The sequence below is a fragment of the Neodiprion fabricii genome, chromosome 5 (assembly GCF_021155785.1).
Source record: "Neodiprion fabricii isolate iyNeoFabr1 chromosome 5, iyNeoFabr1.1, whole genome shotgun sequence".
Classification (NCBI taxonomy): Eukaryota; Metazoa; Arthropoda; class Insecta; order Hymenoptera; family Diprionidae; genus Neodiprion; species Neodiprion fabricii.
In genome coordinates, this window is record NC_060243.1 from 9,956,734 (window position 1) to 9,984,630 (window position 27,897).

The 27,897-nt window shown below is 37.6% G+C and overlaps 1 protein-coding gene across 2 annotated transcripts in view; it reads left to right on the forward strand.

Annotated features, from left to right (window-relative positions):
* The window catches only part of LOC124183868 (protein abrupt-like), a 158,818-nt gene that overhangs the window by 24,183 nt on the left and 106,738 nt on the right, over window positions 1-27,897 (forward strand). The window contains exon 6 of one of the 2 annotated variants that reach the window (XM_046572982.1): window positions 16,640-20,517. The exons of the other annotated variant lie outside the window; for it this stretch is intronic. Coding sequence (XP_046428938.1) covers window positions 16,640-17,064 — 425 coding nt within the window. The 3' untranslated portion in view covers window positions 17,065-20,517. Of the gene's footprint in view, window positions 1-16,639; window positions 20,518-27,897 lie in introns of those variants that run through there. 2 annotated transcript variants of the gene reach the window in all.

A 27,897-nucleotide genomic window follows, 5' to 3' on the forward strand; every position in this document is an offset into this window, starting at 1 on the left:
CCCAATTACATCTGTAATTTACAAAGCGAATTCTGAAAGCCGGACGTAATTTTCACTCGAACTCGATCGCGTAGCTACTCTCTTCCAATTTATGCCTAAATTATAGAAAATTGCTCGAATACCGAGCTTTCGAGATCGATGGATTTTCTCGGCTACGTCACTGCTGACAGGAATTGTACGTGAGAATGATATATTTTATTTTGGTCACGCGTAGTTATTATCATCTCGATTGATGTACGATCGATTCATTCGATTATAGACTCGCGAATCTGTGAGCCGCAATATCGCGACCCATTTCTACCCGGCTGTTCGTACGTACGTGTAATATTGGTCGAAGCTTTTCATCCGAGATCAATTACACCGAGTGTGCTTTAATTACGTGGTGAAACAACCGTTGCGGTGATTAGAAATACGGACGGTGACTGTCACGGATATGTTTCTGCAGGCTTGCGTGTAGACGCCTTGTTAAAAAATAACGATACATTTTTGGAAAATCATTCTTTCGCCACTTTGCGATTGTCGAAAACGCGGTAAATTTTACGCTGCGAGTAATTAAATGAAGCAGAATTTAAACAGTCAGGTATGCAATTTATCGTCGCAAGTTCTACAAACTCGGTTTCAAATTTGAAAATGTTGATTTTATTTTTTCATGTTTCGTTACATCAACGAAGTTCCTCTCGTGAAATTTCGATTTCCCAAAATGTAGGTTTTTTGTTTTTTATTTTCGAACAAGGCCGTTTTCCAGATTAAGTCTAGTTTTGTTACTCGATCGTAAAAGATAAATCGTTTACTTTGAACGAACTAAAATCGTTTCTCTCGTCTTCGATCTTTCACGGATTTAGGGAGAGGAAAAAAAACTGTTTATAAAATGAATAAACTATATTATTTTTGATCACATTCTAATTATCATTTAGGACGAGATTTAGGGATTGTAAATTTTTTTGAATATTTTACTAGCTCCAATATTAAATCTATTTACCTAATCTATTCGACATCTTTATTTTTTGACAATTTGTTGTAGTCTATTGAATCGATTGGATTTCGATGTCAAGTGTGACTAAACTTGGGCGTCGATCAAATTATTACCCCAACCTTTGACGAGTAACAACAATTTTAACGTCAGTCTTATAATTCGTAAGGTGATTTTTGAACGTCTAAAAATTTGTCAATATTTCAGAATTTCTATTAAATTGATCTCTTGATTTTACGCGTTTCAGTTAATTGACACAAATATGCTAATTATGAAAACAGAAATGCGCAAAAAAGCAGAAAAACTTTGAAGTATATTTTAAGTACAAAAAAAAAAAAAAAAAAATCACATTTTCTTAAATTATTTCTAACAGCTCACAAGACGGTGCCTGGTTATAAGTATCTAATTGTAAGTAGGTATGACTTTGTTTCGAAATAATTAGAGGACCCTTTGTAGCTTTTTCTTCTTCTCAAATAACAAGATTTACAGTAATAGCAGTGGAAACCCCTTTGAAACAGACCTTAAAGCTGAGTGAAGTTACGAGACATTCATAATTACTTAACAAATTTACGATTTCAGAGAAATATTCACTCGCGATAGCCTCTCATTAGTGTTTTTCCACCTCCGTGGCTATAGTGTGCACGTTTTAATTGGAATGGATAATTTCCACCTAAAATTACACTCGTTCTCGCTATATCGTTAAAAAAGTCAAGTGTTCAACTGTGAGAAATTTTAACAATCTCAATTCTCTGTCCGTACAAACACGGGGTAAGATTTGGTACAAATAGAGATTTCGAAAAAGATTTATATGCTCGAATATCGACTAGTAATTATTTACTTTTCACATTTTTATTTTGGTAATTGACAAATCGGTACCCACATCAGTTTTTTTTTTTTTTTTATTGGAATTGGAAGTAATTTTTTTAGGTGTCAAATTTACATCTTCCGCGGAGGCAAAATAAAATGGCTTTCCCCTAATTTTTTTTTTTAATTTCGATATCATTGCGTCGCCCGGAATTCGTTTGTGCTTTTTACTGAATTGCCATTATTGCCCTTATTTTTGTCTTACTTGAACGTAAGAAATGTTTCTTTAATTCCAATTGAATTTAAATAGAATGTAGAGGTAATAAGCTGAACGATTTAGGACTTGGTAACTCAATGAAACTGGATAAAATGTCAGGGAAAAATTGCGTTTCAAGTCGTGGAAAACCGGGAGAGGTCGTCGAATGTTTTTTTACAAAAAACATGTGACCACCCTGGATAAACACGTTCTATACGCGAAGCGTGTGATTCATTACTTCGTACTTAGATACACGTTTCGAAGGCAAAATACATTAGCTTTGACACAAGCTCTATCAGGACCCGGTGCGATGAATAGGATCGAAGGTACGAGAGCTTGAAGATCATCCTGCGGGACAGTTTTGCCATGTTTACGAGCTTTTCGATCACGCGCAACACCAAAGATATTGACATTGGAGTTCTGAAAAAAAAAAAAAAATAATGTGAAAATATACCGGATTCTTGTATTCCATTTGAAATGTGACTCGGAACTGAATTAACTCAACGGGATAGTCTTCTGGCAGCTTTTAAAAACAATTTTACTTGATTATCGTTACCGAGAAGGAGTAAAAGTGAAAAGAGGTTTAAGGGTCGCACAGTGAAAGTATAAAATCGAGTCGTCGGTAAAAATCTACGAGGCGATATTGTTCATCACGGTGCAACGATTTTACTGCCCGCTCATGTGCCATTCATGTGAGGAAGTGTCCGTCATATTTTCTTTCCAGATCAATCGTTCGACTATAAGGCGAGAGACGGTATATTTTGATAATAAATACTGGGTGCCAGTAAGGTAAAAGCGCAGTAGAAAAATTGAAGAAATTCAAATTCCAAGGATCAATACAGGGATTTAGATTTTGAATAATTGATTCTACACAGCGATATAATAAATTTTACTTTATTCTCCTAATTTTTACGAAATTCGATACCATTTTCAGACAGTAACTTACAATTAATCGAATTATCTCAAACTTTCGTTGGTGTTTCGTTACATCCATGTACCCGCGATATTATTTCGAGTAAAAGCTTTTTGCAATAAGTTTTATTCTCTGTCTGTCGCAGTAATTAGGTAGAGGATTGAAACAAAAGAAGCATGAAAATGTCCAGTCCTAAAACCTCGCGTTGTTCGGTTATAGCAGAACGTTGATTATACGATTTAATTGGAACCAGGTACCGTTTGGATAACCAAAAGTTCGGAAAGCCGAACAGCATTATTCCGTAACGGAAAAAATTGCTGATTTGTTCGATGCGATGTAATACGTTTACTCAAAACCCATTAAACACAATCGGATATCGGTGAACGAAAATTTATCACACGCGTAAATACAGCGTCCGTCTGAAGATGGTTGGACGTAATTCTCTAGATCTGAAAATACAAATTTCTAACTCCAGGAACGGAAAAGCACCTTTGCAATTCAAGCTTTTGTGGGATGGTAGGAATGGTAGAACAGGGGCGAAACGATGGAATAGGGTAAGACAAAAGAACGACGTGATTCTGGCATTGTACAACTTATCGAAACTTGGTTTTCAATCATTTCAAAAATCAATCGATGAAAATACAGGTGTACACTTAAACGCAGTGATTCGGAGCTGGTTAATTTATTCGACGGGTCGGTGACGTTGGCAATGCCGAATCGGACCGCACACTGAGAGAAATTTTTAGTTCCTTGCAATTATCGAAAAAGGATCGACGATAGCGCAAAACGGTTACTGAATGTTTTACTGACTTTTTCTAGTTACTATGACAAATGAAATTTTTCCGTCCGCGAAACAGGCTCAATATTTACAAAAATAACATCACCCATGACCGCAAAATCTAACCTAAAAATCAAAAATTCTACGATCACGGGTTATGTTATCTCTACAGAGATTGAGCCTGTTTCGCGGCCGGCCGCCGGTGGCGCTGCGGATTGATTCGGCGTTGCCAACCTAACTGACTTGAAGAATAAATTACCACTTGTATCTGTAGGTGACTAACTATTCCTGTATAACTCGACCAATCTGCAACGAAGGCATAGCGAGTCTCGAGGATTTCGAACGACGCGTTCGCCCATAAAGGGGTTTTACTACTTCGCCCGTCATAAACTGGTTCCGTCTTTATGCTACTTCCTTATTTCCGCGTTCTACCCATTCCATCTAGTATCACATACTAGAGCTACTGGATGAACGAATTCTGTAGAGTTGAATCGCGGATCGTATCGTAAGGCAAAATGCGTTTACAACGGACGAGCGTTAAAATTTATCTCATATCCGCACCGATTCTCGATGTTTCTGATACGTTATTATGTATAATGTGTAAAGTAAAATAAAATTATTCGGCTACGACCCTTTTTTACGTTAATGGTACTTTTTATATTCACATTTTATTTGCGTTATTGGCACGTGATTGTAAACAAAAGGCCAAACTCGCGGTATGACTTTTCAGTTAAATCCTTGTTTACTTAGAATTTCGGATATATCAATTAACTCACTCTGTATGGTAATGAAGTTTAATTAAATCGGAATTTGAATGTATATCCACAGAACTTGTATTCGTTAGCAAAAGTTTACTAAAAAATTCGTGTTGTTATTAATTATGAAGCAATCATGTTTTTAAACTTTACTATTTCAAACTCGCCAAAAATGGACGGCTTCTCGATGTCAACTTGCAAAAAAAAATCAGTTCAGTCAAATAAATCAGAGACAAAAATTTAGCCGCTGCAAGTAAACATTAGTTGATTAAATCATTGATATATTTACTATGAGAAATTTTCAGCTACGTCAACTGGTGTTCAACCGCAGCAACTAAACATTCATTTGGCCAATTCTTTTTTACTGTGAACAATTTTTGATCTCTTTGTCGATAAATAATTCAAATTCACTACAAACTCTATGAAATAAATGTGTTTTTCTTCGTCACCTCACAATCAGTTAATCAAGAAAACATTTTATGCAAAATCATTACAGATTATAATTAATAAATTTATACTTTATATAGAAAAGGTGTTAATGTTATTAAAAACTTAATTTTGGCAACTTATACAGAGATTCGATTCAGCAACGAATATTCTCCATAAATTAGGATTCGACAAGTAATAAGATCTTACCGTTAGTCTCAAAAGCCTGAATCAACGATGAAATATTTTTGAAGTAAATGAAAAACTAAACCTTACTTATCTGAACTTGCGGTTAGTCAATTTGGTCCATTTTTCTTCCAGAGTCTCGATCGCTTGCCTAAATTTTCGAGTACTTAATATCTCAAATTTCTCGAATATTATCCGAAATTCTGATTGTAAAATGTGTTAATAATGCGGTTCCTTTGTGAACATAGTTAAACGCATTATGGCTGGAGACTAATGAGCCTTGTAGTGTCAGCGGAAGTGATTTTAGCTCACGATTCTCAGCGACGCTGGTATCCGCCTGGCTATTGTGAAGCTTCGGGTTTCTATGTTATTAAATCAGAACCGAGGGTGTTCCCCGAATATTGAACAGCCAGCGTACATGATACTTGTTTTCCGCTCTGAGCGAAAAGCCCAATTTTCTCGAATCGCAAAGTTTGACTCGCAATGTACCGTGTAATACATGCCCATGTTTATGCATAACAGGATACACAACCACTGCTGTGATTTCGATTTTTCATGGGTAAAACCGAGAGCTTCCGCTAATCAAAATCCAACTTTTTCCTCACTTCCGTGCAGTGTTGCCAAGTGTCGAGTAAAACATATCGCTATATTGGTATTAAAAAATCTCTAGAAATCCCTAGATATTACAAACTCAGAAATCTCTACGAAAAATCTACACAATAGTTAGGTCGTAAAGACAAATTCACATTGCAACGACCAAAAAAAAACTACAGTCATTTATTTCTCACAAATATTTTTTAGTCATAGAAGAGCCCTCACTTGTACTCATGTTAAACGACCAACTATAAAACTCTACCAGTGAAGATACTTGAGGTAATGTAAATTACCGACGGTCGGTAGCAAAAACTGTAATAAAACTTGTTCGGATGTTAGTAAAATTTCGTCGACGCTTCTAACGGAAAATTATTACGCTTTAGTTATCGGAGGCTCTTTTCCGAGTTGATTTCGAATGACGGGACACCTGCCTCATGGTAGAGTGAAAAAAAACATCGGCAATGAAAAATCACTAGATATCCCTAGACAATCTCAAACGACTGCAAAAATCACTACGGGCTATTAAAAATCTGCAAAATTCTCCGAACACCCTTGCAAAATCGCTAAGGTTAAGCCGTGTGGCTAAGCGGACAAAAGAATCTCAATTCGATGTTCAATAACTCTAGATTTAGTTACAAAATCATCGAATTGGCAACACTGCATCCGTGTCGAGTTTTCCCGTGATTCAACGGAAGGTTTTATTCTCCGTCGTCATTTACCGCTTATTCAACTAAAGGATGATTTGTCCTGTTTGTTCTTTTGTGCAAATCGGGGTCAAGCCTAGTGATCGAGAGAAAAATTGATGTTCTTCCAGGATCTTATCCCGGGCGAAAGACGAGCGCTCGTTGTTTATCAATCTCGGAGTCATCTGACCCCCACCTCGGGGACTTTGTAAAATCTGTAGAGCTTAACCAGAGTCTCGAGGTGGAGGATGAGGACCTAGGCAAACTCGCTGACGTCAAATTTAACTTTATCGGATTTCGTTGCACACCTAAGCCTGCTGGGTCGTAACATTACGTCGATGCCTCCTAGCTGCACTCTCTGATTTAGGTATGCACCAACCAACGAGCTTTGGCTTACCAGGTTGAGTTTAAATTGCATTCCCCTGTAGACTTGAAATACCACCTCACACGGTAAAGAAATTTTCTTTGCTAGTGCTTTTTGAAAACCTTCTTTCCTAGCAATTTTCCTCACGGATAGATGCTGATGGAGATGCCATGGTTACGATCGTCACAGTAGCGTTAAGAACTCCAGTTACTGCAGAACTTGTAATCGCATGCGGTAAGGTAAGTGTAACAGTTATTGACATATTTGGACCCAATTATTGAACCTTACATTTTCCAAAATTATAAACCGACGGCACAAATTGTGAATTTCTCGATGACTAAAACCCATTGCTAGAGGGTTAGACCCTGGAAATTTATTTCTTGATAGTTTGAAAACTAAGGATCAAACAGATACAACCAAGAAATATCAATGATTGGGACAGGATCAATAACTGGCACACTCACCTTATATGACTCTTTTACTCATTCGCAACGAACGATTTTTATTCGAACTGCATTGAACTGATGATAGGTAAGCAAACTTCTGCAATTTCCATTCAAATCGAATTCATTCCAGTCGTTGAAGACAATTCTGTACCAAATTCAAACTTAGGTATTCAATGCATATAACAGTGCCTGGTTCAACCCAGTTTTTTTTTTTTTTTTGTGTTCATCAAACGGAGAATACTCACAATCAGTCAAAACATGACACGGCATGTAATCATCGAACAAGCAAAACTATATTCTGTTCAATTTAGAGCTGCTGTACAGTTACAAAACATACATATTTTTATTTTGCACTGGTCAAATTTTTTTCTCATGTCATTATCTACGATAATAGAATTATTTTGAACACGTTGTGCAACAAATTCGAATCGATTAGACTCTGCATTCAAAACCTCATTAGAATGTCATATTTTTGTAAAAAAATTTGTTACAATTCAAGTAGCGAGTTTGCTTAACCCTCGAGAAGTTCAACTTTCGTTTCGTATATCAATTGCGATTGGATAACTTGTGTTTGTATTTGTTCAAAAATCGTTCCCGACCTAAAATTGAGTTCTGACTTTTTATGACAAGCTTCAGTGACTAACCGTAATACTTTAATTCCATAAAAATATACAAGTTTGAGTATGAAACTGTGGATCGATGATCGGGCAACCGAAACAAGTTTTACTTCGTCCGTGTCGTTGATTTTTCTAAACACGTCGAGTATATTTCCTGGCTTTTTGAATCGTTTGGGTGAAATCTGGAGCCCAAAGCACGCGATTCTCGCAGTTTGCTCAGCCCACGGTCTTCTGGCTCTCGAGCTTTGATCGTGATTGATGAGCTTTTTCGATCACGGGCTTCGCGGTAATTTGATAACATCTGTTAACAACGGCCTGCTGCGGTTTGTCCATCGGCGAAGGCGCATCGTCGTTAAATTTTGATAGCCTTAAAAACCATTTTACGCGTCGCAAATTTGACCGCTCTACCGGTGATAAAAATTATCAACGGAGCGAGCTTTATTATCGTCTTTCATGCCACGTCCATCATCACAAAGAACACTTAAACTAGTTATTACTTTTTTATGGCACATATTTTTATTTATTTATTTTTTTTTCAAATCCATTGACATTTTCCACCGTCTCGCAGATTTCGAAACGAATAACTTTTTTCAGTTTGTTTTTATGCCGATAGGTACCGTTCGATCAGAAGATTCAATATTTCAACAAATTTTTGAACAGATATCTTCTTGTGTATTCCTTCCGTTGCATACTTTGCGATTAACTTTTCATCACGCATTTTGAAACAGAGAATTTCCTCTGTGCTTCAATCAAACGGCTTTAGCGGTGACGTGCGTTTTTCTTGGTCCTTTGTATTTATTTCTCGCGTCTAAACCTACTTTCTTCATTGTGAAAAACGATGTCTGTTTTTAGGATAAACAAGAATTCCGAGTCCGAACCAGCGATATCCTTGACCCTTGCTAGATCAACTTTATAAATAAATAGGGAAGTGGTTAAGAAATCTAATTAACTCTTGTATTTTCATTCAACCTTGTCTCCCTGCAATTAAGCGACCGTGAACGTGGGAAACAGGAAGACTGTATAAGATGGCTGGAAATTGCAGTCTCGTGTCACTTTGTCGAGTGAGAAATACTCCGATCCTGTCTACCTTTCATTGCCTTGTCACGCCGGCTAATCTGCAACGTTGCAATTTCACGCTGTAGATGAAGAAAACATTTTATAAACGAGATTTCTTTTCTTCCGTGTTTATTTCACCTCTTTAGACGGAGGCCACGTTAATTTTTGTAGGTAATTATGTCATTCATACCGATACAGCAAATAACGACGATTTGAAAAGAAAAAATAATATATTATGATTCTAATTGTAATAAATATTTGTATCTGATTTTGAATGATGTTTCATCGTTTCGATATTCAACTCTTATCAAAGTTTTTCAATTTTTGGAGGCCTACTGGACAGAAAAAATTATCGACACGTGGAATGGTTATGAATCGTATCAAAATGTGTAAATGCTAGCAGTTTACATTTTTCGGCTAGTTTTCCGACGCAGTCTTGGTTGTAATTTTATTTACAATGCTTACGCCGTTTTTTAGTCAAAATATTGTTTATATCGGATAACACACTTCGATATTCTCGAAAATTTTACCCTGGTTTCATCATACCGTACAGAACTTGTGATGGAATTAGTAAAGTGGCAACTTTGATGATCGAAGAGTGAAACAATGAATCAAATGCGTAATCACAGAAATAATTAAATTCTCCGAAAAGTAGCAAAATTACAATCAAGCCTGAAACAGAAATACAGTAGAAAGATGAATACATTTTGAAAATTTGAAAAGATTCATGAAATTTTTTTCAAACTAGCTTTATGGATTTATGAAAAAATTTGAAAAAGCTCTGAACACATATTGTAAAAAGTGGTCGAGTTCACAAGGAATGCCGCATATGTATCAATTATAAAATGACGAAGTTTTGAATTTTGACGCGATTTTGTTTGCTGCAAATTAAGGTAAAACTGGTTTGTCGTTTCGATAATTGAAAAAGCGTAAAAAAAAAAGAAAAAAGAAACTTCGTTCTCATTCGAATTCGCAGAAAATCTGATATCAATCGAACAGTCAATACCTACAAGTTCCGTAAAATTGACGCCATATGAAAACGGGGCTCGGAACGAAAGTCGGTTATCGGGGTCGATCAGCGTGGAGGATGAGAAGAGAAACATTTCTGCGAAACGAAATATCGTTGTGATCCGGGTCGAGTTCAAACTCCCAGGATCGAGGGCACGAGGGATATCCGTAAGCACGCAAGGATCTCGTAATCCGGCTTCGTTTGACGCGATGTACTCTACCGTTTTTTTATCACCCAGTGTAACAATTATCTCCTCAGTAAAGTTCAGGACGCTCGACGTTCTTCTTCGTCCTTCGCCCGATTGATCCGAACTCAGCCGTCGTCGAGGGTTCGGGGCGTTTAATTTCCGGCTGTTTAATTTACCAATTGCGGGAAGTTGTTATAATCAAAGATGACGAAAGGTAACGAATCAACGAACCTGCTCCTGGGTTTCTTCGGGCAATCGCAACGCGTTCCGTGGCAACTGCTCGTCGTTCGCAGTCGACTTCACGTGAAAGGAAAACAATTTCGTCCCTTCCAATTATTTTTACCCGTTTTTCTGTCGTCTATCTGGGAATTTAATCAAGTGCGAACCTAACGCAACGCCAAAAATCTCGAAACTGAACACCCGAATACGCATGCGCCAAATAATGTAGATTCCATTGGTAGATCCATCAAATTCCCCCACGAGTTTTTCGATTTATTGTCAGGCTTGCCAAATCAGTTGCGTCCAGGTGCAAGCTACCCTAATTTAAATGCGTTTCGAGATTATGTTGCGTCGAGGATTCGAGGCGATCAAAATGTGACGGGTCTACGTTTACCTCAACATAACCTCAAAAATGCTTGCGCGTACCGATAGTTCGCCTCGAAGTCCAACCGGACAAAGTTGGCCAGCCTGTGTGAGCAGGGGATAAACTTGGCGCATGCGCACTCGGGTGTTTATTTTACCTGAGACGTTACAGGCGTTACTTAAAAGGCGGATATAATTCGCGCGATAACTTCGTCGATGTTTCGCGTCATGAAAATTAATTAATGCTCTCCTCGTCCGTTGCTTTATAACCCCATTTATACGTATACGAATTATGCATAATGTATAGCCACTTGGAAACGAATAACTATCTTGTGTTCGAAATTGCCAAAGATTTATTTAAACAACGAAAAAGGGGAGTGGTAAATTATCACAACAGCTCTGCTGGCATCAGGGCCGGATTTAGGAGAGGGAAACAGAGGCTGAAGCCCCGGGGCTCCGACAATATAAATTTTTAGGTAAAATCTGCTAACAAATTGATGCAAAATATGAAAAAAATCAGTCTTCTGACAAAAAAAAAAAAATAAAAATAAAAATTCTCCCACTTTCGTGAGGCATTCGTGTTTTTTTGCTTGTTTATTATGGAGAAAGCTCCGTAACGGCGAAATTGTTTTTGCCAGTTTTCGATGCCAATGTCTTCAAAATGTTCGAAAATATCGAAAACTCATATTTAAGAAAAATCTCTGCATACGTGTGTATGTTCTGATGTTGTAAAATTGAAACGATTGTTACTTGAGACCGGTTTGAGCCACAATGCTCCCGTTTCGCACAGGCATTAATCTATACAACCTATACATTCACTGAAAATTTTGTCGAAATTACTCGACAGTTAAGAATTTGACGGGATTTTAAAACTTTCACAAAACTTCCGTGACCAAGTTATTTTTCACAGATTTGCAAATTTTGTGTGAAAATTTGTCTTTTACAAATAAAGTATCACGGAAGGACGATCGGTATTCAATTTGAGAATTATCGATCGAATGGTTGAGATTTTATGAATTTTATGAAAAATCGTCGAATCGCTTTAACTTGCAAATTTCATGATATCCTACTGATTTTCATTTAAATAATCGTATAAAAGTAAAGTAGATATAGAATTTGAAGAAAATCGGTCAAACGTTTCGGAAACTCAAAAAATTTGTAAAGTTGTACAAAGACGATTTGGAACATTGTCTGGGTGATAAGTTGGTCCAGTTTGTATAATTATCAAATGTTTGCGAATAAAAATTTCAGAGCTACGAGTACATTCCCAAACATTGAAATTACATTGAGAACGTACAATATGTGAAAATTATAAGAAACAGCCTACGAACTACGTTGAAGCAAATACGCTCGTTAAAGTTATCCGTACTCAGCAATTCATAATGATTTACTCTGGCAGCTAGATTTTACCGAAATCACTAATGATTATTTTGTCGAAAAAGTTTCGCAAAATTCTATCGGCCTAACGATATAATATATTAATTTAGTTGATTTCTTGTATTTTACGATATCTATATAATGCTCGCTGACAGAATTGTATTTTTCTAACAACAATTTATTGAAACACCGTCAAAATGAAGATTATTCGTCTTGTTTGAAAAATAATTAGGGGCCTCTCACTTCTTTGTCGCCCTAGGACCAGACCTTTAAATCCAGCCCTGTGCTGCACAATTCAGAACTTCGTTTCTTGTGACAACCTTATCGCGACGTTTTTCGTTTACTCTTCATTCTCGTGTTTTCTTCTGTTCGGTGTTTTGTTTACCCCACTTTCAAGTCGAACGTCTGGAATCGGAGGATAGAAACGCGCGTTGCAATCGTAATTCCTAAATTCGTCGTCTCTTCTTTCATCGCTTTTTGCAAACTGACAAAATTTGGCGTCCCAGGCGAGATTGTAAACCGTCTACCTCGCTTGTGGCGGTATAATACCATTCTATTTGTGCGTGACTCGTAGCCTGTGTGGAATATAATGTGCTTGTTAACACTGCCGCTATTTAGTCTCGCCAACGAGGTTTGAGCTCACAACGTAGGGCAAAAAACTATGGCGAAGGCACCTTACTTCAGTCTCGTGTGAATTTCACACTGAAAGCGTCAGATGTTTGTTGAAAATAAATTAAGCTCCACCTTGACGATGTTGCATCAACCAGACTCAAAGTTCGATTGAAGAAAGAATACAGAAAAAAATCAAACAAATTTTTCATCGTTTCATCTCATAACTTCACTTTTTTTTACAACATAAAGATCGATGATCATTTCCATTTTCATACGGTATTTTTCATTGACTGAATATACATGTAAATACGTAGTAACGTAACATAATCGACAGAAGTGCTTTAAATTATGAGCTAAAAAATTGTCTCGATTTATGTACGTCGGGGTGTTTCTGAAAAAAATAATTTGCAAATTTCTAACGTGGCACCCGTTGAAAAGTCTGTTTAGGTTGAAAGGAAGATTCTGGGAAAATATGAGCATTCTACGTTGTGTGGAAAATCTTTCTCGTTTGATTTTTTACCGTTTCACATTTGTTTTATTGTTAGTTGATAAAGAGTAGTGATGGAAACTTTTTTATTATCGCTCACATCAAACAAAGTATCAATTTACGTCGTGAAAAAGACTCAGACTTGTAATATTAAGTCTCCAGTTGATGTTCGAGAAATGTATCGGATAACTTTTTCGTTATTAATTCAATTTTCATAAAATAGCTGTAATTTGATATGAACTTTTAATTCAGAAAAATAAGATTCCCATTCGTTGTATTGCTGTGTAACGGATCGAGATCTTTGGGTTGATTATAAATTTCCGGAAAGAGATAATAATTGATGTGCTACAACGTGTTTTATCATAAATTGAAATAAAAAACTTTCAAAAACTGAAAAACCAATCGCGGACGGTTTTCCACACAACTTAGAATGCTCATCTTTTCCCAGAATCTTTCTTTTGACCTAAACAAACATTTTCCGGGATGCCACTTTGGAAAATCGAAAATTGTTTTCTTCCGAAACACTCTGATATACATATAAGGTAAAATTCCTATACGAGTGTAACAGCGTTGAAAGATTTTTCGAGAGTTGCGAAAATATTGACAAAAATCGAAAGAAGGCCGAAATTAAATTTATTTTCACACCAAAATCGCTCGAGTGCTTTCTTCGCCCGAGTTTTTATTCGGGAATCGAGGGAATATATTCCAAACCATCGATATCTGTCCAACCTACTGCATGTAGCGAGTGCCGATGGAAATAGATGACAATCTGAAAACCGAACTGTAACCGTAACAAATTTACGGTTTCGGCAACTCGTTCGATATATACTTACGTAAACGCAATGCGAAATCGATTTGAATATTTGTATGTGTACGGTGACGTATTAAGGGCGACACATCCATCTTGGGCCTTCGAAATTTCAACCGTTTTTCGTCATCTCGAACCGAGGTCCCAGATATTAATCATCGCTACACTCGCGGCGTGTTTTCACAACTAATCTGATCGGCGAGGGAATGAATTTTCATGTCGAGTATGTTTCATCTAGTTCCGGAATCTCATTTTTTTCGTTAGACGGTTTGCATTGGCGGTAGAGGCTTATTCTTGGAAAATAATCCACGTGACTAAACAAAAAGACGGGAATGAGATTGTGCCAAGATGAAATATTAAGCTGTAAAATATTTACAAGGCTATGTGCTTAGAAAGTATTGAACTGATATGGTATTTTCTTTAAAATTTATACGTACGTGTGATTAAAAATGACACAAAAAAGAAAAAGTTGTATTTCCGTATCGGTATCGTAACAAATTTATACGTGAGATTGATTTTATTCAGATCAAGTCCAAAATTTCTCTGCGCTTAGAACTTGATTAATCCTGTAGAGAAAATTGTATCTTGAATGAAAAAAAATATGGATTGATAGAAATTTTAAAGCTTTTATTCGATTCAAGTATCAACTTCTTTGATTTTTTTCATTTATTCGGATTGGCAAAAACCAGTCGCAGCTCCAATTTTCAGAATATCATTTTGGTTAACACATCCGTGCTTCGAAATCCGTATTGAAAATTTTACACAGTTGATCGCTTCATTGAACCCTCATTCTGAATCCTGAATAAAGCTTCAGCCATTTTCATTTTGGAATACGGTATAAAATCCATTTACCAGTCGCAAAACATCAAAGTAGGAAATAAAAATAATACTTCGATTATGAAAAAATTTGAACGAAACGTCAAACGTTGATAGAAAAATAGTTCTTACATCCTATTCGTATACCACGTTTTTTTATCCATTGTAAATTGGATTCGATATCCGCCCGAGATGCAGATTGTTATCAGATTGACAATAAGCCGATTGTCGATACACGGCGAGCTGACTAAACGTAACACGATCTCAATGTTGTTCCAAAGTTGGTACCCGTGACGTTGCTGCTAAACTACAATGTCGGATAATTCTCGCCTCGTTGCACATCGTGACATCTAATTTGCAGCCACAACAAAGGAGCGCAACTTACAACAATGTGCAGCTGCTGAAAAGACGCGAAAATTAAACACATTGTCAACACGGTGCGCGAACTGCTGTTGAGATGAAAAAGAACACTTGTTGTCCGAGGAATGTTCTCGATTTTGTAATTAACGAAATACGATATTATCGATTCACTCGTAGAGAAGTTCATCCGCGGTAGAAAAGGGACAGATTGTTCCATCGCACGAAGTCCCAGTGATTGGAAGAAAGGCGACCAGTTTGTTTTTATCTCATTTCATTTTTCATTGACACAGTTCAACCGCCTTTCCCCAAAAGTTCGTTACTCGGGAATTCATTGTATCACGTTATAAGTTTTCTTTAAAAATTTTCGGCTCGTTCTCACCCTCATTTCGATTCGTTGAATAATTTACACGGATGTGACAAAGACACCAAGCTTATGTATACAATTCCGACAAAAATGGTAAATTCAACGAAAGTAAATAAACGGATCTGTTGACCCGATAGAAAACTATGTAGAACTTTATTTCACAATTCAACGTCAAGCGGGTAGTTGAAAAGGAAAAGAAACAAGAACAGGAACAAACTTACTTCTACATGTCGTTAACGACTGCACTTGCAACAAATGTGAAAAGAATTAAAAAAATAAAATAAAGAACCACCAGGGCTTAATCATTTTGAAATTTATAATTATAAAGCCTTTAATCGAATTCTTGATTCCTAGTTCAGCTTTTGTTATTCGAATTCCCTCATATTTTCATCCAACACACAGAGAATTCGGTTTCATTCGTCATCGTTATCATTGGCGCAAATAACGTTACCGTAGATTTTTTCAACGATTCTTTTCTCCCTTTCTAACCTTCGATTCAGACTGTGTCGTTAATTCTTAGCGTCGTTCCAATTACTCGGTGACATTCAACGACGACAGAAAAGACAACGAGGATAGGAAGGATAGGTATCGTTAAAACCGGGATTTCTAAAGTATTCGAAACCATGAAAACTCCGCGGACATTTCTTCGGATCATTCGTCCATCGCTTTCGAATCAATGTTCGGTTGTTTCCGGTCACTGAATCCTTGCGACCTAAGTCTCACGAGTTCACCCTTCGATCACTGACCCTTCACCCATCCGGGGTGCAAATTTCATGGATCGAACACGACGACGAAAGAACCACCATCGTATCCACCACTTGTCGTTATGCAGTTACGTTACCATGGATCGGTGACTTCGTTCCTTGTTCGCGTCCAAGTCAACGATTCTTTTCTTGCTGTATCCTTTGAGTCGGTGGATAAAATTTGGCGAAGTCGTCTCAGGACGATGATTGTCCCCGACTTGCCCTCGCCGTCTCGCGTAATCTCTCCTGATCCAGGATCAGATCCGTCAGTCCCGTTAAGAAGTGTTTGCGTCCCGTCGTGATCGCTGACTTTTCCGCATGATAAACTTTCTATCAAACAAAAACAAACAAAGAAATGTTTCTCTCACGACACTTGCGACAGGAGAGGCAGGAGAGTGGCGGTGGGATCCAAGGACTAATCCATTTGGTCGGCTGGTGTGTTGCAGTCGCCGTCGGTGCGGACGGATCCTGCGGAGCATCGGCCACCTCGGGAGGATCAGGATCTGGAGGCACGGGTCCAGGTGATCCTTGGGGAGGAGGAGCCGAGGCTGCATCCGGAACTTGGGACTCGCCTCGGCTCTGTCCGCTCTGCGCCCGCGTCTACAGCAACAACAGTAATCTCCGAAGACATCTGAGATCGGCCCACGCGACGGCGACGGATCTCTTGGAGTTGACGTCCCTGCAACGCAGGCCTCCACCACCGCCGCCGCCGCCACTCTCCCCCCCAACTTCCGTCGATCATAGGCCGACGACAATCGCCACCGCCAAGACTGCGACATCCGCAATTCTAGAGCACCTGCAACCGGCCTCCAGCTTCCCTCTTAATCCGGTTCATCGTCAGTTGTACGGCGATGTTCGGGGCACCTCGTAGTCTCCGCGAAATTCACACTCGCTCGGATAAGTCTATGCTGGACTATTTTTAATCAGGACCGCGTCGCTCTTTCGCTCTAACAAGGTCCGGACGACGGTTTCTTACCCAACAAGAACCATCTTGAAGTGTAAGATTTCAAGCTCGAGTATTGAGAAGTGCCTCGTTACGTACCGTCACTCTATCTCATTTGAATAACGTGCAGCGTAGAAAAGTACATTCGTTCCAATGTCCAAAATAATCGTGAAGTACGGTTTGACAGTTGACTTTGGCTTCGTTTTGATATAAATAACAACTGATTTGCTTTTGTAAATATAAAAATCTCGGTTTCGGTTTGCTGCTTTGAACTAAAGGTATAAAGTGACCTGATTTTGTTAGTATTTGGTTTCTGGTTTCTCCAATATAACAAAGCCTGTTATTTCCGAAGAAAATTAAACTGGATAAGTGGTAACGTTTTTTTTTATGCACGTAGTTTAAATGGGAAAGAGTTAGATACAGTAAAATGTATAAATGCTTTAATTTTTCGACTAACTTGTTTCGGTCTGAAACAAAGTGCGAGTTCAATTCTGTACGAATTGTGCAACGATTACTGGCGCTGCAGCTGACGCGAGAGAATGGAGTGCACGTAGGCTGCAACAAATAAAAAATAATTGTTATAGAATAGTATTCGCATTTTGTTTTGGCCTGCAAAAAAGTTGGTCGAAACGTTAAGGCATTTATGCATTTTACCGTACATGGAATAAGGAGGCACCTCTTAGATCTGAACTAAATATTCTATACTTTGGCTGAATATATTCTATGTTGCCCTAATCTGAAATAGTCCAGTTTATACTCTAGGCTAGTAATGTCGCGATTACCTGCCGCAGGTAACGTCGGAGTTTACCTATCGAGCGAGCAAATCGTATGTTATACTTTTTTATCTCCTGAGTAACGGAATGGTTTTAAACCTCGAGAAATTATTAAAAAGCAGACTTTCACTTAGTTTGAGGTTATGACACGCTATTGTAGATAACAGAATCCCATGTTTTTGGTAATTTATCATTATTCTCAGAGTGTTCTAGTGACCACGCAAACTCCGTCATTCTCCAAAGTTTGAAAGGATTTTATTGTTTTAGTGGAGAAAAAAAGTTACAATTCAATTTAATCAAGTTTCGATGAAGCTTCAATAGTAGTTCCGGCATTCCCTTACAATATCAAATGTATTTATCAGGTTTCTCAATTATTTTCCTTATTTACCATGTAACAAGTTTCTTCTAGGTTCGCTTTCTTCAAAATGATTTTTGGTGAAAATCATAACGGACACATAATTTGCAACAATCTTACACAGATTTTATTTATTAATTGTAGAATATCAATCAATTTCCGTAGGATTCGTTCAGGGTGTTTTTAGTTTTTCGTTAGCATAGAAAGGACCAATATATCAGAACGGGTAATAAATGTTTAACCAAGCCTTCGCGGATCTTGTACGACAACGTTTCATGTCGCTTGATTTTCGGGACGATGTTCATCGGCATTCCAAATCCAGATTTGTGCAGCCACAGGACACGGGATCGATGGTCTGAGCTCTCGGCGTTTTATGTATCGCGATAGGATGAGACGGAATTGAATTTATAGGCAGTTACGGAGGAGAGGAATGTAATACGACGTGACTTTTTCTCGATCTATGTATATGCGAAAAGACAGCGTTCAACATCCCTGGATTCACACGCGGCTATGTTTTCTTTTGTTCGATACTTTTATTCGTCGTCTCAAACGCGAGAAGAATCCGAAGAAAATTTATACTCAATCCGATACTCTTTCCGAAATTTGATAAAGTTCATAATTATTTGCTATCTGTAATAATTATTTTTACACACAACATTTAAATCCATCGTTTGAAAGAAGAAAAAAGATATCGCTCAACAACGCGTCACATATAAAACTAGCGTTAATATTTGAAAAAAAATTTAACCGCAGAAAAAGCTTTAAAAAGCTAAATAAAATTTTGCCAACGAAGCATCGTAGAGAAGCACGAAAGCTACGAAAGAAATAAATTCTTGTTTCATCCTTGTGCGAATGAGCAAAGCGATCGCAAGTTTTCTGTCTTGAATGTGTTTCAGAGAATGGGTAAACGATAGATAATTATTTGAACGTTTGCGGTGCAAGCTCAAGCTTTAACCCAATTCTCATCTAAATTCTCGACGAGGGTCCTCTGCTTTTTGTAAATCGCTTCGTACGGATTGTGCAGCTCGTAGATACGCGCACACACTGCCTGTATTTGCTTGCGGATTACGCGACGACTCTACGGGCAAGTTGGTGCATGAAAATGGAAATATTCTACCGAGATAAAGTTTCAAGCTCAATATCCAGGGCTGACGAGTTGCTGACGGAGTTTCGGGTTTACAGGGAAAACTTGATTAAAGGTTGCCGCATCGTTTTTAGCCCGAGCAAGGGTAGATTTGCTTTCTTCCCCCGACGCTGCCTCGAAATGGGCGGATTAGTCGCGGTTGCGAACAGTGTTCAGAAGTATCTAGTTTCAAAATTTCATCGATACCTCTTCTCAATTTCACAAGAATTCCAATTTTCAAGTATCCGAAACAAATACATAATACGTAATATGTACCAAAGCGTAAAAAAAAAAAAAAAAAAAAAATACAACACAATACAGTACAAGTTAATCTACAGAATTTATAATGATTTCTTACAATGTTCGGTAAGATTTTCAAAAATAATTGCTAAGCTTTGTACTTTATCGTCATCGCAAACTGCAACTTGTGATTTGATTTTTAGCCCGCTTGACGTGTGTTGGAATACTTGAAATGACAGGAAAAAAAAAGAAGAAACGAATCAAACGAAACCTATCGTTACATGCACCAATGTACGTACACCACGTTTTTTGTGTGTCACGTGACGTTGTTGTAAAAATTTTACGACAGCTTTTACAAGCAGGCTCGTTTCGAAAATCAAGTTTTTAAAAAATTGTCCAACGTATCAGCGAGCCGCTTTCTAAATTTTTTCAAATATTTGTATTGGTTCTCTGTAAAATTGATAAAAACTATCATTGTACACGGATAACCTTATTTTCATTCAAATTTTGCCAACATTTTTCTAACCTTCGTCAATGGGAAAATTCTCACCATTTTTTAGGAGACATTTTTGGCATTGTTAAAGACTTATGCTTCGATAAAATCTACCAATTAACCTAATTCCAGGGTGTCAAGCACCCTCGAGGTTTTATTACTTTTGCGTTACTTCCTAAACCCAATCTGTACGTTAATGTATGGCCACGAGGTACTAAAACAAACCAATGCATTACAGTATTTCACCGCATATAGTGTATTATAAACATGCAATTAATAGACTTGTATTATCTGTGTGTACATTGTTGTAATGTGTACATATTTCGGATTATGTCACGAACGAATGAACGGACGGATGTATGAATAACCGAATAAACGAATAAATAATTGTGTTTAATTAACTTTGACGCTCGCACTTTTACCTCATTTACGTCTACGATAACTAAACTAGTATCAAGCTGAAAATAGAGTACGCAAAGTACTTACAGGCCTTTTGTCCGTCTTTCTTTCCTTTCTCATTTCACGAACGAGAATGGAGCTCTGAATATTGCACGCGGAACGTACTTCAAGCATCGGCAAATGTTTCTTTTACCGGGTAAAGTAATTAGCGGCTCGTAAATATCGATCAGGAAAGCTTGGATAAAAAATTTACAAGTTGTTTGGTACGCAGCGCGTGCGGAACCTAACGGAGTTACTTTTTCCCTTCGTCCTTTTATTCTCCCGAATTGTTTTCTTTTTTTTTTTTGATCATTATTTTTTCGCAAATTATCCTCCGAGTATCCGAATCGAGTTACACTCGCTGGTTTAATTTTTCTCGTTTCGCCCTGGGATTTCTCGTGATTCGTACGGAGTTGTGTTAGCTGGTCGGGAATTACCCCGTATCAATAATTCAGGGCTTTCGAATCATGAGTTCGCGAATCACGGTAATAAAAATAGTATGGTCAAAAAAATTGTTTCGCATCATCTGGTCGTTGATTTGACACTCAAAATCGTATAGAACAAGTATTTCTCCTTTCGTATAATCGAATCTATCTTTAACCTTCTTCTTTAAGTTACACTTTTATTTTATTCCTAAGAACAGGTAAATTTTAGTCTCGTTTCTTTTTTTTTTTTCTTCACACATATTCAATCAAGATCAATTCGACAAATGCGTACAAAAATAATAGTAAAAAATAAATTTACAGATACTGTATTCGAATTTATTGGGTGTTTTTTTTCTGTTTAGAATAATTTATTACAGATAAGTTTGATTTCCAATCAACTATAGAAGGGTAAGTTTTCAACCCTCAAAATCATATTATACTTCGATACTGCCAACGATTTTTCACCGAGTTTTTTGGCTTTGTCTTCAAGCAACTACTGAAAAACAAAATTGTAACCACAGGATAAGAATTTCTATTCGTAAAAGCTTTACCGGTACGAATATAATGAAGAATGGTGAAAGCTCATTGTTTTCCGTCAATGACCGGACACACGACGCAGTACCGAGGCTAGTCTGTCGTAATAAACTCTTCCTCAGAATTATGAACATAGACGTACCGTATAATAACGTGATATTCTTTTCCAGACCCCCATATGGGGCAGTTTTTATTATCTAGCTAAGTAATGTCTCTCGGTATAATCTAGCTCAACACCGCAACGGTATATTCCCGAGGGAAGAGGGTGAAAAAGACGAAGAAAAAAAAAAGAAAAGAAAAGAAAAGAAAAACAAGAAGAAGAAGAAGAGGGGGATTATCTAGTTAAACAGTCTTTCCAGTCCCCGCATGGGAGTCGATATCTATGTGTTCAGTTTTCCATTTCATATTCATATTTTTCTCCTGACAACCCTCGGGCTATGATTTGAAAAAGTGAATGAAAAAAACGAGATATTGAATATAAATGAGGAGAACATTTTTTATCATCTTCTGCATCCAGTCCGAGCTATCAAGACACTTTTCACGTTCTCGCGAGTCGATTGCCAACTCGAGTAACTTTCATCCTCCCGTCATTCGAAGATCCCGTAATTTTGACTGTAGTAAGTAAAGCGTTCAAAAAGTGGTCCGAGGTTAGGTGAACAGCCTTGGATTGCTTAAAACTAAACTTGCAGTTGTGATAACTCTAGTGATGTTTGCTAAACTTTTGTGTGGAAATTGGTTTTCTTGGAACACATGAAATAGGCGGTGCGTTAATAAAGTGATAATGTTCCTCGAGATGTGATTATACGGGTGATGAAAATGACGTTTGAAATTTAGGAAGTGTGATTGTGTGTCCTATGATTTCTTCAAAATCCCAGAACACGGTGATATTGTAGATCAAACCACAGTAGCCGGTGTCATTTTTTTCCGTTTCTTGAAATCACTCGCTTGGTTTTGGCACGAGTTTCATCAATTCACAATATTTATCAAATAAACTAAAGACGGGTCTTCGTGAAAGACTAAAATTGAAAAAAAAGACTAGGCTTTCCGAAGCGATAAATGGTTGATTTTGATTGTGGTCATGCCATGTTTTATACATAATCAATGAAATTTCATTATTGTTGAAGTACATTGGCGCCTATTTTAAATTCTACATTTCGGTTTCCGTCTATTAAACACTTTGTTACACATACCCCAGTTCTCTAATGCGGAAGTTGTGTCTCGTTGAATACACCTGTACACACTTGTACTCGGAAACGCGACATCTATTTAATGCAGACCGCAGTGACCGATATTGGCGCAATTAAATTTCTACGGGTGCATATATGAGGGATTCTCCGTCAACTCGGCCACTTTTTTTTCGACCATCTCAGATCTGCCCCATAATTGGTTATATCAAAGTAATACTGAAAGGTACTCTATGTGAATTTTTTCAGATTTTTTAATTCATGATTTGAGAAATTGCCGTTTTTTCTCGAATGAATATATCTCGGAAACTTGAAGTAACTGAAAAAAATGACTCTGCATAAAAGTTGTAGTTTTTTGTTAGCTTTCGAGAGGAATTTTTGAAAAAAGTTTTACGTTCCGGTAACGCTGATTTTTTACCAAAAAAGGAAGAAATAATTTTTTTTATCCAAAAAGGACCCTTTTTGTTGCTGAAAAAATTACAGAGTCTTCCAATATGCGTGACAATATCGCCAAGAAATCGCCAGAGTGGCACGATTCGAGGTTCTAGGGTAAAAAAAATGAAGCCACACAAATTAATTTTTTTTATACCGGAACCTCGACCGAATTTGTGTGGCATCATTTTTTTTACCCTAGAACCTCGATCCGTGCCACTCTGGCGATTTCTTGGCGATATTGTCACGCATATTGGAAGACTCTGTAATTTTTTCAGCAAAAAAAAGGGTCCTTTTTGAATAAAAAAAATTATTTATTCCTTTTTTGGTGAAAAATCAGCGTTACCGGAACGTAAAACTTTTTTCAAAAATTCCTCTCGAAAGCTAACAAAAAACTACAACTTTTATGCAGAGTCATTTTTTTCAGTTACTTCAAGTTTCCGAGATATATTCATTCGAAAAAAATGGCAATTTCTCAAATAATGAATTGAAAAATCTGAAAAAATTCACATAGAGTACCTTTTAGTAGTACTTCGATATAACCAATTATGGGGCAGATCTGAGATGGTCGAAAAAAAAGTGGCCGAGTTGACGGAGAATCCCTCATATGTAGCAGATTGGGTGATAACTTGCGTACACGGTTCAAGCTACGCTAACTCCGTGTGATTGGTAAATAACGATTTGTTAACCGTGCAATCGACCGTAATAGTCTAGAAATCGAATTCCATCACACAGAGGAATATCTGCAATTAAATTTTATGCTTCTCTCTAATTCGTCATCGACTTGTTATCCGACACATCAAATTCATTCTTATGGGAATGGAATCAGGAATGGAACAAGCGAAAAATCTGAGTGGATATATGATTTTGAAATTATACCACGTCGACTTGAGCAGCTCATTGATTGTTTAGTGTAATTTTATTCACTCAAGGGTGGCTACAGCGGGAAATTACTCACAATTAGCATATCGTACTTTTGTATTTTCGTGTTAAAGTAACCGAGTATTATGACTATAAAAGGGTATATGTATGTACCAACCTAATTTGTAAGGGGTTATTTGATGGATCTGTTTACCACTGCGGTGGGATTATTGTGTAATTCTCTATGCAAATTTTACACGGTATCGAATATGTAGAGTAATTTTCATAGTCGTTACTGTTTTTCGTTGTATAATTTCTCGCTCGAAGACAAACATATTAATTCTCGTCGACTTCGTTTGCATCTGGTGTTTGCTGATGCGAGTGAGAAGCCCGAATATTGTCAGATTCGGAATAACTAGTCGAACGTTTTTTAGATAAAGTGAATAAATTGATTGAAAATTTTTAGTAGCGTTGTTCGTGCTACTCTTCCTGAACACGAATGAAACAACGTCTCTAGTATCCGATAAAAATGAATCTGAGCACTTTGAGAACGGTTTATCAATGAGACCGTTGAGAATGATTGAACTCTGGTGTATTTGATTAGATTCCGATGTCTTAGGCTTATTTCATTCGCCATAGAGGTCTTTAGATGTGGCCCGAGAGTAATTTTACAAATAGTTATCCACAGAGTAGATAAAAATAGATTTTCGCAAGTACGGTACAACAGACGACCGTCAACGATTACATTTTTGCGTTGAATGTTCTTCAAACAATTTTTGGTGTCCAGGCCTGTGAGTAAAATGAGCCGAAAAACATTAGAACCTGTTCAAAACACCAGAGTTTAAGTAATTTTGATCATTCTTACGACAAAACTTTTCCTCTCCATTGTTACTCAAACTTTTTCTGATTCATTTTTATCACATATTAGAAACGTTGTTCACCATTGGTGTAAAGGACACTTCCGGAGGTTTTTCTGTATCGTTCTTCTCTTCTCTTAGCTTTTCATTCAGACGCTCCAACCTGTTCATCATTAAAGCTCCTCGCTCCAATTCCGCTTCGATTTTCTTCATAAAAATAGACATTGCAGTGCATGGTCGTTTTTTCGTTTAGATTGGAAAAAGTTTGCCCACACGTTGCCGCACTAACGTTTACCGACGCGAGGACGGTCAGCGTCTATGATCAACCCTACGCCGATGGACGGAGTAGTTTATTTTTAATTAAAAAGTCTTAACGAGAAAACGTATTAACCCAGATCCCCAAAACGAAGGGTGTCTCTTCCGCAACGTGACTGCAGCCTTTAACGAGAAACGTAACGGCCGTTGAAACGAAAGCGGGTAAGATTTCAATTAAAGGAAAAATGCTGTGACAATTATTAAAGACTTTCTCGATCACGTACAAAATAAAAATAAAAATAAATAACCTCGGCCTTATTTTGTTCGATTAAAAAATTTTCCCAAAATTATAACCCGTATCTTTTAAGACTATTTCTCGATATTTCTTACAATTAGAGACGCCCTGTAGGTTAATTTCACCGAGATTTACTGACCCCGATACGACGTAAAAAGCTCGAGAGCTTGAAAAGCGTTGGCGCGAGTACACCTAATTGTAAGCCTCTTTCGCCGGGTTTCTATTGCTGGCTTTTCTCGCCTCGTTTTTCCGATCCAATTTACTATCACTCGCAGCTGTTCTCCATTTGTCAATTCTCTTGCACGTCAATTACCGTGAGAAATCAAATTCTCAATGCTAGAAAATGCTTTTTCTTTTTTTCGTCTAATCGACTGAAATAATCGGGAAATTGCACAAAGAACTGCTGCGAACTGCTTTTGTAAAAAGCTTCAGCAGTTTTTTTCACATTATTTTTGTCTTTCTTCTCGGCATGGGTATTAAATTTTCAATTTTTTAGTTTCCGATTAGGGCGATTTTTTTCCTTTTTTATATCACAAGGTCCAATCCTTGGCTTTTGCCGAAATTAACATCGTTCCGAAGTGTTAGATTCTTAACTCGTGCGTAAGAAGTACCGCATTCTATGTGACTCTTACCTACTTGAATAACGTGTACAAAATTATACTCTTTCCGGTTTGATAACGGTACTTTCCAAAATAATCCCGTGGTACAGTTTCATACTTGAACTGTTTTCAGTTTACTACAAATAATAACAAATATTCATTTTCGTAGACCTTCGAATGCGGGCTTCAGTCCACCGTTTTGCACAAAAGTTAAAAAAAATCTGCTTTCGTTGATATTTGGTTCTGGTAACTCCAATATTAAAACTATTGTCATTTAATATCACGTGATGTAAGAGACTTCTTAAATTTGAGCTAACAATTCAATACTTTGGGAAGATTTTTAATGCGCAAAGGACTAATGTTTAGACTTTGTTTCGACAAAGAAAAAATGTTGTCATAATTGAACAGAGTCTAATAGAAGGTATATGAAAACTCGATACATTACGAAAGGATATGCAAAATAATAAATGAGAGAAATTAATACCGTCAGAAAAGTATGACCGACAAAACTAAAATCAGTATCACTAAGCACCTTATTGAGCCTGATGTGGTGAAGTTTGGATTAAAATATGCCGCTTTCTTTGATGCAAGAAGGACTGCCTTCGAATTCTATTCACTGATTTCCATCGTTTCTCTGCCAAACGCTTACAATACTAAAAGCGGTGAAAAAAATGAGATAACTATATAAAAAAATTAATTTTCCAGCGTCGCCTCTTTATTAAAACCCTCTAATCTCGTCAAACCTCAGCGAGTTCGATTACAATTAGCTGTAGGTACCCTAATTGCGACCCAAATTAATTCCAGATATTATATAACTAAGATTCAGCGGTTCTCAACGGTCGATGCCTCCGCGAACCTTTGAAGGTCTCCTCAATTTCTGCCAGCCTCATGCAACACCATGCAAGTAGCTCTAATTGTCAGATCCGGTAGGTGATTCTCGTCAGGGAAGAAGAGCGCTCGTACCCGTGGGTCTTGTTAATGGAAACAGTCTGGAAGTATCAGTCCGGAGATCAAAGACACGTCGAAGCGACTTGGGGGAAAACAACCCTCACCGTGTCGCGAGCAGCTACGTACATCAAGCAGGGCTGCCAACTACGAGACTGTGTAATGAAAACCTGAGCCTACCTTCATTATCCTTGGGCAGAACTTCGGGGAATAAATTTTCCCCACTTTCACGCATGTCGCGGAGCTTAGGTGGATCGGCTCGTAATACGTTGTCTGCCTTTGCGTTGCCTCGTTGTACAGAAGGTCGGTTCTAATTCGCCAGGATTACCCCTCAAGCGTTTAGGTGGTGTAAAATTATCGACTAAACGGCCCGGCGAGTAGATGGAATCGTTGTAAACATGCGCCCAACATCTGGCTCCTCATAGATCATAATCGCTTCGTATCTAGATGGAATCCAGTATTTTCGAGCAATATTGCATCCTGTAAGACAACGTACTACGGCACGATGACTCAATGAGAATTACAAAACGAGAATTACCGTAGAAAGAAAAATGGGTAATCATTTGGATCAGGGTGACAGAAACCTTACTGTGCCGGTGTTCCACCTCTGGTGTCATGTAGCTACCCATTTGTTACACTGCATCGAGATTTTTACCTGACATCATCCATTCATTGGGCTACTTCATTTGTGAGAAGGCTAAGTAGTCTACACTGATTCGTACTACATTTTAAGGGAAACTACAAAGTGTCTCGTAGAAGTTGTGGTAACACCAATCGTTGGTGTACCGGGTAAATTGAAAGGTAGAACTGAGAACATTCCATTATCAGTTGCAATTTGACAACAGGCTGACTTAATAGTGTTATTACAAAAACTGTTGCTGATTTCAAGCCACTTTAGAGTAAATCATACAATTGAAGCTGCTAGTAGTCATATAAAATCGTGGTAGGTACT